Source organism: Choloepus didactylus, chromosome X (assembly GCF_015220235.1).
Source record: "Choloepus didactylus isolate mChoDid1 chromosome X, mChoDid1.pri, whole genome shotgun sequence".
NCBI classification, from domain to species: Eukaryota; Metazoa; Chordata; class Mammalia; order Pilosa; family Megalonychidae; genus Choloepus; species Choloepus didactylus.
The window spans coordinates 116,780,320-116,792,660 of record NC_051334.1 but is presented as its reverse complement, the minus strand read 5'-3'; the positions used below and the strand labels follow the sequence as shown (position 1 = coordinate 116,792,660).

The following is a 12,341-nucleotide window of genomic DNA, read 5'->3' as shown; positions in this document are numbered from 1 at the left end:
TCTGGTGGGAAAGAGCAAAGCTCTGTGTAAGTACCCACAAAATGTTCCACTTTACTGACCCAACTCATAGGGGCAGGGAGCATCAGGGACAAAGTTGGGTCTTATAAACCAACATTACTAGACAGCAACCCCACCCTGGGAAGCCACATTTACAGGGAAGAGGGGAGGAATTGGCCCAGCAGGGCATATTCCTGGCTACCACACTTAACAGGGAAAGGGGATTCTTTCACTTGGAGTCAGAGTTCTCCACTGAGATACCCCCTAGATCTTTCCTGAGCCCGCTATCATTAAAGGCACACTGCAAATTACTTGCTTTGAAATTTAGAAACAATTTTTATTTAAGATCTGAAATACAATTCCTAAAATATCAACTTTTCCAGAAAACCATGGCTACACAATAATGCATTGCCTCTATCATGTTAGAACGTGCATTAGACTCAAATACAAAAACCATGAAACAAACAACCATCCTTCAACAATATGAGCAAAGATAGAATGCCTAAGGAACAACATAGATGACTCACAGAGGATGGGCTGTTTTACTTCAAGCACCATAAAAAAAAAAGAGCACAAATGCATGGGTTTTCGGGTATATACATTAAGTTGAACCTTTGGCACTAGGAATCAGGGCATTTTTATCACGTAGCATTAACACATATTAGAAACTTGTGTAGTGTCAAAGGGATAGAACCACCAGCATTCAAGCAATGTTGTCAACTAGGCAATAAAATATTCTACTGGAAGTTTCTTCTTTGTCTAAATTACTGCATACACTGGTAGCAACTTTGAAATGAGAAAAGGAGCTTGCACTCCTTTTATTTTCTGTTCAAAACAAAACAGAAATTTAAACATAAGCCCTGTCATACATTAACAATTTTGAAGAACATCAATTATACAAGAAAAAGACTAGGGACAAAAGAGAGTGTTTACAGATACCCAGATATAACAGTGAGTGGTCAGTAGACCCTCACAGAGCTTTGCGGTGATACTCAGCAGAAGCCACCTTGTAATCACTGGCAGTAAACAGAGTGGCGGAATTCTTTGCCAGATATTTTAGGAAATCATGCAAGTAGCCCAATAATAACGCAAGGCTCTTCTCATCAAGGGGTGTATAAGCCAACATTGCTCCGATTCTCACGAATAATCTCAGTAGATGTGGTGCTCCATAAACCTGGGACATGGGCGCATCAGGGTGAGCCACAAGGATTTCAGCATACTGGGGCCTCTCAAATTTGTAGAGCAGCTGAGTGCCCAACATCACGTTGAAATACTCTTTTATTCCTCCCACGACTTCATTAACTGCATATTCTTTATTATCGACGTTTCCTTGAGATTTCTTGCAATTTGCATATTCTTCCAGAATGGCATCTACATTTTTCTTAGCCGGAAGCTGAAATAGCTGCTTCTGCCTGGTAACTAAGTCCCAGTCCTCAACAAGCCATGGTTTTAATTCTTCAGGAATCTTCACTTTAACTTCCATCCTATTCTTAAACGCCTCTTCATTTTCAACAGTGGGGTCTGCCCGGGCCCTTTTCTTCCGAGGTGGCTGAGGGGCTTCACTGGTACTGCCACCATCTCCATTTCCAGGTGTCTTCTGCTTGTTCTTTCTTGTCTTCCTCACAGATCCAGAAGGTGGGTTCTCAGCAGAGCGACCCCCCCACCTGCCTGGAAGTGCTGGTTCAAGATTCTTCTGCTGCGGACCAGCTGTCTTCTTTCCTGAGGAAGCTCCTCTCATTTTGCTTCTCTGCATATTGCCTCTAGTTGGCTTTTTGAAGTTGTCTTCTTCTGCAGATTGTTGTCCACGAGGTTGAGAACCCTGCTTTCTGGAACTCATTCAACCCTGTTTTTATTCTAACCACTGTAACATATAAAGTATTTTACTTGGTTGTTTTCTATGGCAACCTTTAACATACCATGCTCATAAAGGTCCATCAAAGCATCACACATGCTAACTCTTTTGGAATTAGCGTTTCAAAAATGCTAATTCCTTTTAGCATTTTTCAAATCCTATTTCAGGCCATTTATAAGTGACTTTCTACTTCCTCCCTCTCCCTCTGATTCTCATTACCACCCACTACCCTCACCCCACCCAACCTTTCATCAGACTTGCCCATAAATTAGTTTTTTGATGGCACTCAAAAGATAGTAATATAATTTCAGAGAAAGAATGAATAAAATGGGAAAGAAACTACAGAAGGTGGAAGTTGACATTCAAGGGTTTTGAACAGGAAAAACGATAGGATGAAAGAAATAAGGAAGATTAATTTAGTTGACTGGAGGCAAAATGAGCAACAGTAAAGGTTCTTGTATAAGTCTCAGTAGGTGTTGATAAAGGCATGAACTAGGGTGATGGTGGAGTCAAGAGAAACAGAAGAATATAATGAATTAATAAAAGCTCTGATTTTTTAATTGGAAGTTTGGGATCAGCATCAAAATAACAGAACACAAATAATCCATCCATTCATGAATCCATTTACTTGTTCATCACATATTACTGCATATCTGCTGCGGGACAGGTACTATATGATAGGTGCTGGGGATTTAAATATCTAAAGGGACAATTATGAAACAACACGGTTAGTACAATGATAATTATAGGCACAGGATACTATGTGAGCACACAAGAAATGGTGCACAATACCATCTTCAGTGATGCCTTGATGGAAGTGATACATTGTTGAAGGAGAAGTCAAAGATGACTCCTAGGTGTGAGGATGGGTGACTAGGCCATTAGTATTATTAACAAATGAAATTACATCCAGAGAAGGAGAAAATGCATTAGAGGGAAAAGAAGTTCACTATTAGACCTATTAAGTGTGAGGTATGCAGTTAAACATATGACTTTAAAGTTCAGGTGAGAGGTCAGAGCCAGAAATGAAGATCTGAGGGTAATTATCACATAGCTGAGAGTAGAAACTATGAGAGTCAACAAAATCATTCAGGGAGAATAGAGGGAAAAAAACAGCCAAGTATGGAATTCTGGAAAACCTAGGGAAGAATGTTATTTAAGGTTTGAGCAGAGAAAGAGACCACAAATGAAACAAAAATGGTTAGAGTAGCCACAGGAGAATTAGGAGAATGTTACTTTAGAAGCCAAAGAAATTCAGAGTTAAAAGAAAGAAAAGGGGTAATCTACAAACTAAAATGCAGCAGAGAGGACTAGTAAGATATAGATGAAAAAAATGTTCTGTTTTTCTTATGGTGCAACAGACAAACAATTCCTTTGACTTACATAATCTTCCTTCTTCCGTCTCCAAGAACTCCTAGTGCTTTCCCAGATGGAACCTCACAGATATTCTAGGAGGTCTGGAAGGATGAGGTTGGAAACACAATCTAGAAAACAGGTATCTGCAAATAAGATAAAACTTTCATGAAATAATATAGAAAAAATATATATATATACATAATTTAATTGATCAGCATGTGATTTACAATCGTGATATCAGAGAAAATATGAGTTATGGTGTCAGACAGACCTCTACTTCAATTAGGCTCCATCTTTTATCAGTTGTGAGTCATAGGTCAAGATACATAAGTTCTCTTAGCCTGTTTTCTCATGTACGGAATGTGGTTGATAATTCTTCCCCTCACGAGTTCTTGTAAGAATTTATGTGGCTGAACAGCTAGCAAAGTACCTTGAAGAAATACCTGATGAACATGCATACAAAGATGTTCACTGCAGTGATGTCTGTAATAATGAACTGGAAACACCTAAATATTCCTCAACAGTGAAAAGGTAATATAAATTATTATATATGCATACTACGGAAGAATGTGCAGCCTTTAAAATGAATTAAGCAAAGATCTATGTGCTGACACGTTCAATATACATGATTAGGTAAGTAGGCAGGCTGCATAACACAACAGAAATAGAAAAATAAGGATCAGCCTCAGACAGAAAGAAAAATCTGTTCCTAGGAACAGTATGATCCAACTTCTGCATGTGTGTTTTTAAATCAGTGTGTATAAAAGCATAGGAAAATGTCTAGGCAGATAAATACCAGACTGTTAAGACAAGGACCTCTGGGAAAGGGAGCAAGAAAGGGATGATACTGGACCGGCCTTAAACAAGGCTTCTCTGATAACTACAACTTGCACTCACAGAAAAAGCTCTTCAGGCAATCACTGGCCCTTAAGACTATCTGGGCAGGTGTCAGGGAAGCCTCAGAGAAATAAGCAATAAGAAATGTTTTCAAACTAGAGCCCAGAACCTGGAAAGCCAATTATTGGGAAGACAGGCCTGAATCCTAGTACTTTCACTAAGCAAACAATATCCTCTAACTGAAAGGGAAAAAAACTCTGACAGGAATTAAAAAGCAAAGCCGGTCCTCAGAGAGCATCAACATCTCTGAAGATGGAGACTGACCCTGTGGGAATCAGAAAACTTCTGTCAGGGCTACACAGACACATCCTGTGAAGCATCAAACGAGTGACAGCAGCCAGTGTTATGGCATTATATTGCTATATTATATATAATGTAATTATTATATAAAATATTTTTTAAAAAAGGAATTCATTCTGATTGGGACAAAGGGGATATAGGATAATAGTATCTGAAGATGTCAAGAGAATTTAATCAAGCATTGTGAGTGAAACTTAGAAAGACCATCTCCGGACTGATATAGAGCAGTTCTACAAAACCATATAAAGCAAACAACGTGATCCAGTGTGGACCAGATGGTGTTCAATAGAAGTAGCACCAGGCTGGACAAGAACTAATCTGGAAGTCACATTGGTAATCAGCAATTCCTTAGTGAGAAGGAACTTGAGAATGATAGCAGAATCAATTTATCCTTGCTACCGACTGCATACATTCATGCATAAGAAAACTACAAAAAATAATTTTACGGGGGGAGGGGGAGATTCTCATTACAGATGAGGTTAATCATCCTCCACAAATTCTTCTATCATTCATATAAAGTCCCAAGTTGAATGAAACTTCCATCGTTTTATAAAATTGGTCAAGGTTTATGTGCCCAGACTGAAAAGAGCCCCTCTAAAGAATTGTCTCAGTGACCTTTATTTCCATGAGTGCCTTACTGATTATGCAATCACTACTACCTGAGATTCAGAAGCCAGACATCAAAAGGAAAACCAGACTCATCTTTTTGATGTCCAGCTCCTACTTGTAACACAAATTTATGGAGAGCTTTAACTAATGTCACCGCACTTCATACCTCCCTTCCCAGCTTACACTGACTCCATGAATGGGGACAGATGTCTTGTACACATTCTTCAAAACAGCTGATATTAAGTCAGCATTAATTCTTGCTTTATTCTGAGCTGTTTTAAACTTTGAAGGTGCCAGTTTCAATCTTATGTTTTCAGGTGGTTAACATTGTTTACTCTCGTGGTATACCCACTCTGCTCCCATCAGGCGCCCTCCCTTTTTTCTCCCTCATCTAAATAACACCCAAGTCCCATCACCCCTCTCTAAATCTTCCTTCACTACTCCAGCCCACATTTTCCTCCCATCTCCAATATGAAGCTGTTATTAGTACTCCAGAGCTTACTATTTAATTATCTAAACATTTCATGTGTTAATTTTGCTTATGGAACCACATTAATTTCAATATGCCATATTTCATGCTATACCAATTTTTCAGCTTTCACAGCTCTTAGGTCCCTGATGCCTAATAGATTCTTAGTAAACAACTATTGATTGGTGACTCCAAGCAGGGAGGTGATCCAACACGTGGAGAAAATGGGGACACAAATTTGGGACAATCACCAAATATTTTTCCACCCCTTTCCTACAGATCAGCTCCAGGGTTGGCCAGAAGATGAGAAAACACCTGTTTGTGTTTACTTTGTAACAGTTTATCTGTGTAAATTATACATTTACAGAGGTAAATTTAAGCATTAAGGCATCAAATCTTAGCTCTTCCCTTTTTAAAAAAATTTACCATTACAACTAATCACTGTCCCATGTTATGAAGGTCACGTGTATCCCTTTTGAGAGCTATATGATATTCCATCAAATGGGCATACCTTAATCTACTTAACAACTCCTCTGGAAACACCCAGTACCTTCCTGCGCCTCCCGATTTTACCCTATAGTAATCAAGCCATTTGTGTCACTACTTCATATTATTGCTTTGAGATAGATTGCCAGAAGTGGATTTAGTAAGTCAAGAGGAAAAGTTCTTTTAAGACTCTTGACCTATATTGCTTTTCACTTTCCCCCAAAGCTGTACCAATTTCCAATCCAGCAAGTAGTGAGTAAAAATGACTCTTATCACACCTCATAGCCTGGCTAGCACTGGGAAACCTTTATAAAAACATCTGTGAATTTGGTAAGGAAAACAGGTTGTTTCAGCTGTTTAGCCTGTATTTGACTACTAGTGATGTTTTAACATTTAAAAAATGTGTCTACTGGACATTTGTTTGAGCTCTTGTCCTTTTCCCATTAATCAAGTTGGTTTTTAGTGATTTCATTATACTCTTCTTCATATATATAATTTGTCATTTTTTTGCAAGTATTTCCTAGTGTGTTCTTTATAGTGTCTGATAATTTTTAAAAATTTCATATGGTCAGATATGTAATGTTTTTCCTTTCATTGGTTTTCAGTTTAAAAGTTAAGACTTATTATGGTTGTTTTCCATTTTAATTCCTTAATTTACCTACAATTTATTTTGTTAGGTATGAGCTGACAATTTTTTCCCAAGTAATTAATTTTTGTGGCACCACAAAATTTATATAAATTATATTTATATATCTATATATAGTTAGCTATTTATATATCTATAAATAGCAAACTATATAAAGATGTGGGCATTCTAACCTCACCACCTCCCTCTGCCCCAGTCTCAGAGATATCCCCTGAACTGGTGCAAATTCTTTCAAATCTTTTGTGTGCATATTCACACACAAAAACTAAAAACTTATCTTTAAAACCAAATGTGTCTATCACATGTGAATTTTTACTATAAATTCTTGTTTTGACAAAGATGAGAGATTCATATTGTTCTGTACTTCCTTTTCTCACTGAATATTATCATGGGCATCTTTCCATGTCAGTACATACCTACCTCATTTTTTTTTATAACATTCACATTGTACACTGTATTCTATAATTTGCATGTACTATGATTTAACCAGTTTCATATTAATGAATTTGTTACTCCTAGTATCTGTTACAAAAATGCTGCAAGACATCCGTGTACAGATATATTAGAAGTTATGTTAGGTATTTCTGAAGGATATATTCCCAGAAGTGGAACCAATTCAGTGAAAGGATGCGCTTATTTTCAAGTTTGATAAGAGCCAAATTCACCTCAAAAAGAACCATTTCATTTTGTACTCCCAGAAGTGCAGTTCATTTTACCCATAACTTCAACATTGGATAAACATCTTTTTTTTTTTTTTCTGAAGGAGTGATACAAAGTAACTGGGTTCCCCATTTAGGGGCAAGGGGCAGTCCCCAGAGCAGATGTTATTGGGACTGGTTCTGAGACATGAGAACTACATGAGAACTAGATCATTTTTCACCCAGCCACACTGGTCAGATGGAAACAAAGGCATAAAGCCAGAGAATCTGAGGGTCAGACAAAAGACTATAGAGGTTAAACTACAAAGTCATGGGACTGTAGCTAGAGTCTTTAGTGAGAGATGACTTAGTGGGATTGGTTGAGTACTGAGGAGGTAAAAATCATGAAGTTTTGTTGGAAATGTGGGGCAGGCCTGAAAATGTCAAGATCAAGAAGGGTTAGAGCAGTTTAAAGTGCATCATAATTGCCTTGAGGGCCTGATAAACATCTTTTTGAAAAAAAATTTTTTCCAAATCTAAATTGTAATGTTATCTTATTTTCATCTGAATTTGTGGTTCTGAATTTTTTCAGAAGATCACTGGCCATTTTCCTTATGTGAACATTTTTGCCCCCTTTTCTACTGCACTGTCTTCTTATTGATTTCATATTAATTAAATACTAATTTTTTTGTATATTGGAAATATTTTTCCCAACTGTCATTTTTCTTTTAAGTGTTTATGGTAACTTACTATAAGACAATGTACAAATATACACACACATCCACATGCACACACACATATATTTCTTAACAGAAATCTGTCAATCTCTTCCTTTGTGACCTTTGGCTTTTGTGTCATGCTTAGGGAAAATGTCCCCAAATCAAACAATATTGTAAGAATGATTTCCTATTTTATTTCCTGTTATTTTAATTCTTTTTTACATTTAAATCTTTAATTCTAGAATTTATCTTTGCATATGACATCAAGATTTTTCCAAATACATAACTAACTTTTCCCCATATTATTAAAGAGTCCATCCTTTCCTCACTGATTTGAAATGTAACATTTTAAATTTCCAGAGTTATATGGGTCTTCTCTGATATTCTCTCCCCACTGATTTTTGATTATTAAATTCTGAAAGATATCACTGTTTCAAGGCCTTCTGTTCTGTCTACTCATGCCTGATTATTCTCACACGGGTTTAATTATCATAGCTTAAAAACATAAATGTTGCCCTAGAATATCTGTAAATGTGTAGCAAGAGAACTGTACAAAGATGTTTGATGCAGTATTGTTTGAAGTAGCAAAACACTATCAATCTAAATGGTATCTATAGTGGTTTGGTAAAATAAAATGTCGTATATCCATAATATGGAATATCATGCTAGTTAAAGGAATGCCACTGTGAAATGAATCAAATAGAACTCTATGAATGGACACGAAGACATCCAGGATGAATTGTTGAATAAAAATTGAAAGTTGCAAAACAGTATCTATAGTGTGACACCATAATTGTGTAAAAAAAAAAACCACAAAACAAAATTTTATATATATCCATATACATTTTTTAAACAGGTACATAATTTAGAGATCTAGAAGGGAATAGAGCAAGCTGGTAATAGTGGTTACCTCTGGCCAAGAGTAAGAGGCTTAGGAGTAGAGAGAAAAGGAAACTGAAGTCTCTTCTGTAATATTTAAACTTTTTACAAGGAGAATGTATTCACATATCAATTATGGGATTAAAAATAACTAAGAATATTTATATTAAAAATTCACAATGATTTTCTCAGCTATCCTTATCCATGTATTTCACATATAGGTGGACTTTTCAGTTAGTTATCACTATGTATAATACACTTTGTAGGTGTACCATTCAGACTGGTTTCCCTCCCTCCTAGGCTCTGCCTGTCCTCAAAGGCCCAAGTCAAGGTCTGTGAGGTTTGAGGCCATCCTGGCAGTTGAGTTCTCAGAGCTCCCAGTAGCCCAACAGTCCACCCCCTCCCTTTAGCCCTTAATCACTTTCCAGATGACTTCCTGTGAAGGGATTTTCTGCCTACCCATCTACTACATTTCTTCAACAAGGTCAGTGCCCTTTTCTGAACCCTAACTTTAGGAAGGGAGAAAAATAAGGAAAATATAGCAACTCCATGAGAAAATGAAGCTGTCAAGAGACTCAAAAAACTTTCTTCATCTCCTCATGTTTGTGATGGGTCATTCAGGAATGCAGACTCCAGATGCTAACATCTTTGTGTATGTGTGTGTCACAAATAAGTGTGAATAACATCTCCTAGTTTGTAAGAATAAACCTTTAAATGTGCATGCACCGTGTCAATAACAATTATATCAATGCTCTCGTCTGGATCTTGGAACATCTCCTTCATGTTTAAACAGTGTTCTTGTTGTTTTTGAGACTGAGGACAAAGGAGGAATGACATAAAAAAGCTGTTAGTGGACTTATGGTGGTTTGCCAGTCACCATTTATGTTAATTGTAACTCCTGGAAATTCCCTCACAAATAAGTATGATCAATACACTTAAAACCTTTCTAGATTGTTAGGACAAGCCAGAAGTTATAATTTCAGAATTCAGTTCTAGTGGTAACTGCTGCTTCTGAAAAATCAGGAGAGAAACCAACAGTATTAATTTTTTTTTTGCAATTCCAAAGAGAGTTATCCACTGTTTTTGGAAGCATGTGTAAAACACACGATGTACCAGAAGGGCTAACAGAGTGGTAAACCTATGTGCCAGGCACTGTCCTGGTACTTAACATTTAATCCTCATAACAGTCCAGGAAGTAGGTAATGAATGTCATTACCTGTGTTTTACATATGAGGAAATTTAGGTACAAAGTGAGTAAGTATCTTGCCCAGGAACACAGTAAGTGGTAGAGCCAAGATTTAAATTCAGGAAGTCAGTATTTGCTCTTAACCACTGAACTATGCTATGTATGGGATGTCCCAAAGTAAGAAAAACAGTATGACAAATACATGGATTTGTGGAACTAACTACAGGGCATCCTTTGTAGTACCTTTTATCAAGGGATGTAAAATTACACATCCCTGTGTTGTTTAGGCCTCTATATCCACTTTCCATACTGGAAGCACCGATGGACTTTTTCCATCCTTCCCTTCTTAGAATTCAGAGTGCTTCCCCAGATAGGAACTTATTGATCTTAAAAATATTCTTGGACACTTAGAAAGGCTATGTGATATTATCTTGTTTGAGAACTGGGACCAGGAGAAGGGAAGCACTTACCCAAGATTCTGTAATCAGAAATCAGGGATGGCTCTGCAATCAGGATCAGATCTTCTGATCCCTACTGTACAGTGAACTCTGCTTTTCTGATGGTGACCTAGAAGGTCAAACAAGGGGACAGGAAAGGATACAAAACAAAAAGATATGAGATGATGGAGTTCTTCTCCATCAACCAATGCAGTTTATCTCACACAAAGGACACCAAAGATGATAAATAATGTACAACTGTTTCTTTTTTTCTTCCTTGTGGTTACATTTTCAAATTTATTGTGCGTATTTATCCTATTTTTTTTGACAAAGTAATTTTTAAAATCTTTTATTAAGGAATATTTCAAATGGATACAAATTTAGAGAGAATAGTATTATAAACCCACATGAATCCATCATCCAGCTTCATAATTACCAACTGAAGGCCATCTTGTTTCATCTATGACCCCACCCACCAACCCCCCTCCCCGGATTTTTTTCTAAGCTCACGGAATAGCTCATTTTTTATATTATGGAAAATTTCAAGCATATACCAAAGTAGAATAATATAAAGAATTCCAAATGTTCATCACTCAGCTTAAACAATTATTTAGAACCAGTTTTCACCTATACCCCTCCCCACTTCCCCCTTCCGCTGAGATTATTTTGAAGCAAATCCTAGTCATCAACGTATTTTGACCCAATCCCAGACATATTATTTAATTCATAATTATTTTAGTAATATCTCTTTTAGATAAAGACAATTTAAAAACATAACCACAATCCCATTGTAATGCCTAAAAAATTGCCATCAATTCCTTAAAAACCATCAGATACCGAAACCGTGTTCAATTTCTGCCAATGTTATCTATTACTGTTGGTGTGTTCGAATCAGGATCCAAACAAGGCCTACTCTTCGCATGTGGTTGATTTTCAGCTCGCTTTCGTTCTCTATCTCACTGTCTCTTTTTAACTTTTCAATATGGAAAATTCCAATCCCCACTATTGTGAAACCAATCTCCGGTAGCATATTATTTTAACGGTAAAGACTGATAAGTTTCTTATATCTCTTAATTTCTTCTTGGGAAGAAGTCGATGGGCAGGTAAGGCACTATAATAAAATCTACATAATTTATACTATATTTTCTCATTCTGTTACGTGGGTATTTATCTCCATAGTAATAGCTAATATCCTTAGGAGCCAGGCCTTATACGCACTATTATACTTAACCCTCGGTACCCATCTCCGAAGTAGATACGATTATTATCACCATTTTGCAAACATGGAAACCGAGACACAGAAAGAACACGATCCTTGTCCAAGCTGGGCGTTGGCGAGTAGGGATTTAAATCCAGCGCTGCCCGATTGTAAAGTCACTAGCTAATCCTGTCTATATACATGACGATAAAAGGAAATAATCAACCCTTCTTTCCCACCCCCCACCCCGAAACCTGAACGAGAATCCAGCTCTTCCCAGCAGCCGACGTGTGATCACCACCGTTCCTCCAACCGCCATACTAAAGCCAGGTTTCTCTGGCAACTGATATCCATAGGCAGACACGTCACCCTGGAGGCGGGCTTACGTCCTTCAGCCAGTCACATTCGTCTTGTCTAAGTTTTAGAATGTTCTATAACCAAATGATTGGACGAAGACCACCACGTCAGCAATGACACTTCGCCGCAGTAAAGGGGGGTGCTAGCAACCGCTTCTTCACGGTTAAGGGCTGAAGCAAACCAATTATTTTTCTCGTTTAGTGCGCGCTGCAGCCAATCACGCCCGCCCTCTTAGGTTCTTAGCTCACCTTTCAAAAGCGCGACAGCTGTTGGGTCATAAGTCTATAGGACAGGATGTTCACGTGGCCTATTTTC

General features: G+C 37.4%; 1 protein-coding gene across 2 annotated transcripts; it reads right to left on the bottom strand.

Annotated features, from left to right (window-relative positions):
- Positions 1-309: 309 nt before the first annotated feature.
- MORF4L2 (mortality factor 4 like 2) lies at positions 310-12,068 on the bottom strand. Of its 2 annotated transcripts, XM_037821984.1 has the most exons (4): positions 11,924-12,068; positions 10,505-10,601; positions 3,233-3,348; positions 310-1,858 (listed from the first exon to the last, which is right to left on the bottom strand). In XM_037821984.1, the coding sequence occupies exon 4, from the start codon at positions 1,832-1,834 to the stop codon at positions 968-970; it is 867 nt and encodes a 288-aa protein (XP_037677912.1). In that variant the 5' UTR covers positions 1,835-1,858; positions 3,233-3,348; positions 10,505-10,601; positions 11,924-12,068; the 3' UTR covers positions 310-967. The 2 variants fall into 2 exon arrangements, with proteins under 2 accessions (XP_037677912.1, XP_037677913.1); XM_037821985.1 differs by lacking the exon at positions 11,924-12,068 and having other exon boundaries at positions 10,505-10,938.
- Between the last annotated feature and the right edge of the window lie 273 nt (positions 12,069-12,341).

Excerpts from the sequence above, each read along its gene's own strand:
- MORF4L2 (XM_037821984.1), bottom strand. The coding sequence starts at position 1,834 with ATGAGTTCCAGAAAGCAGGGTTCTCAACCTCGTGGACAACAATCTGCA.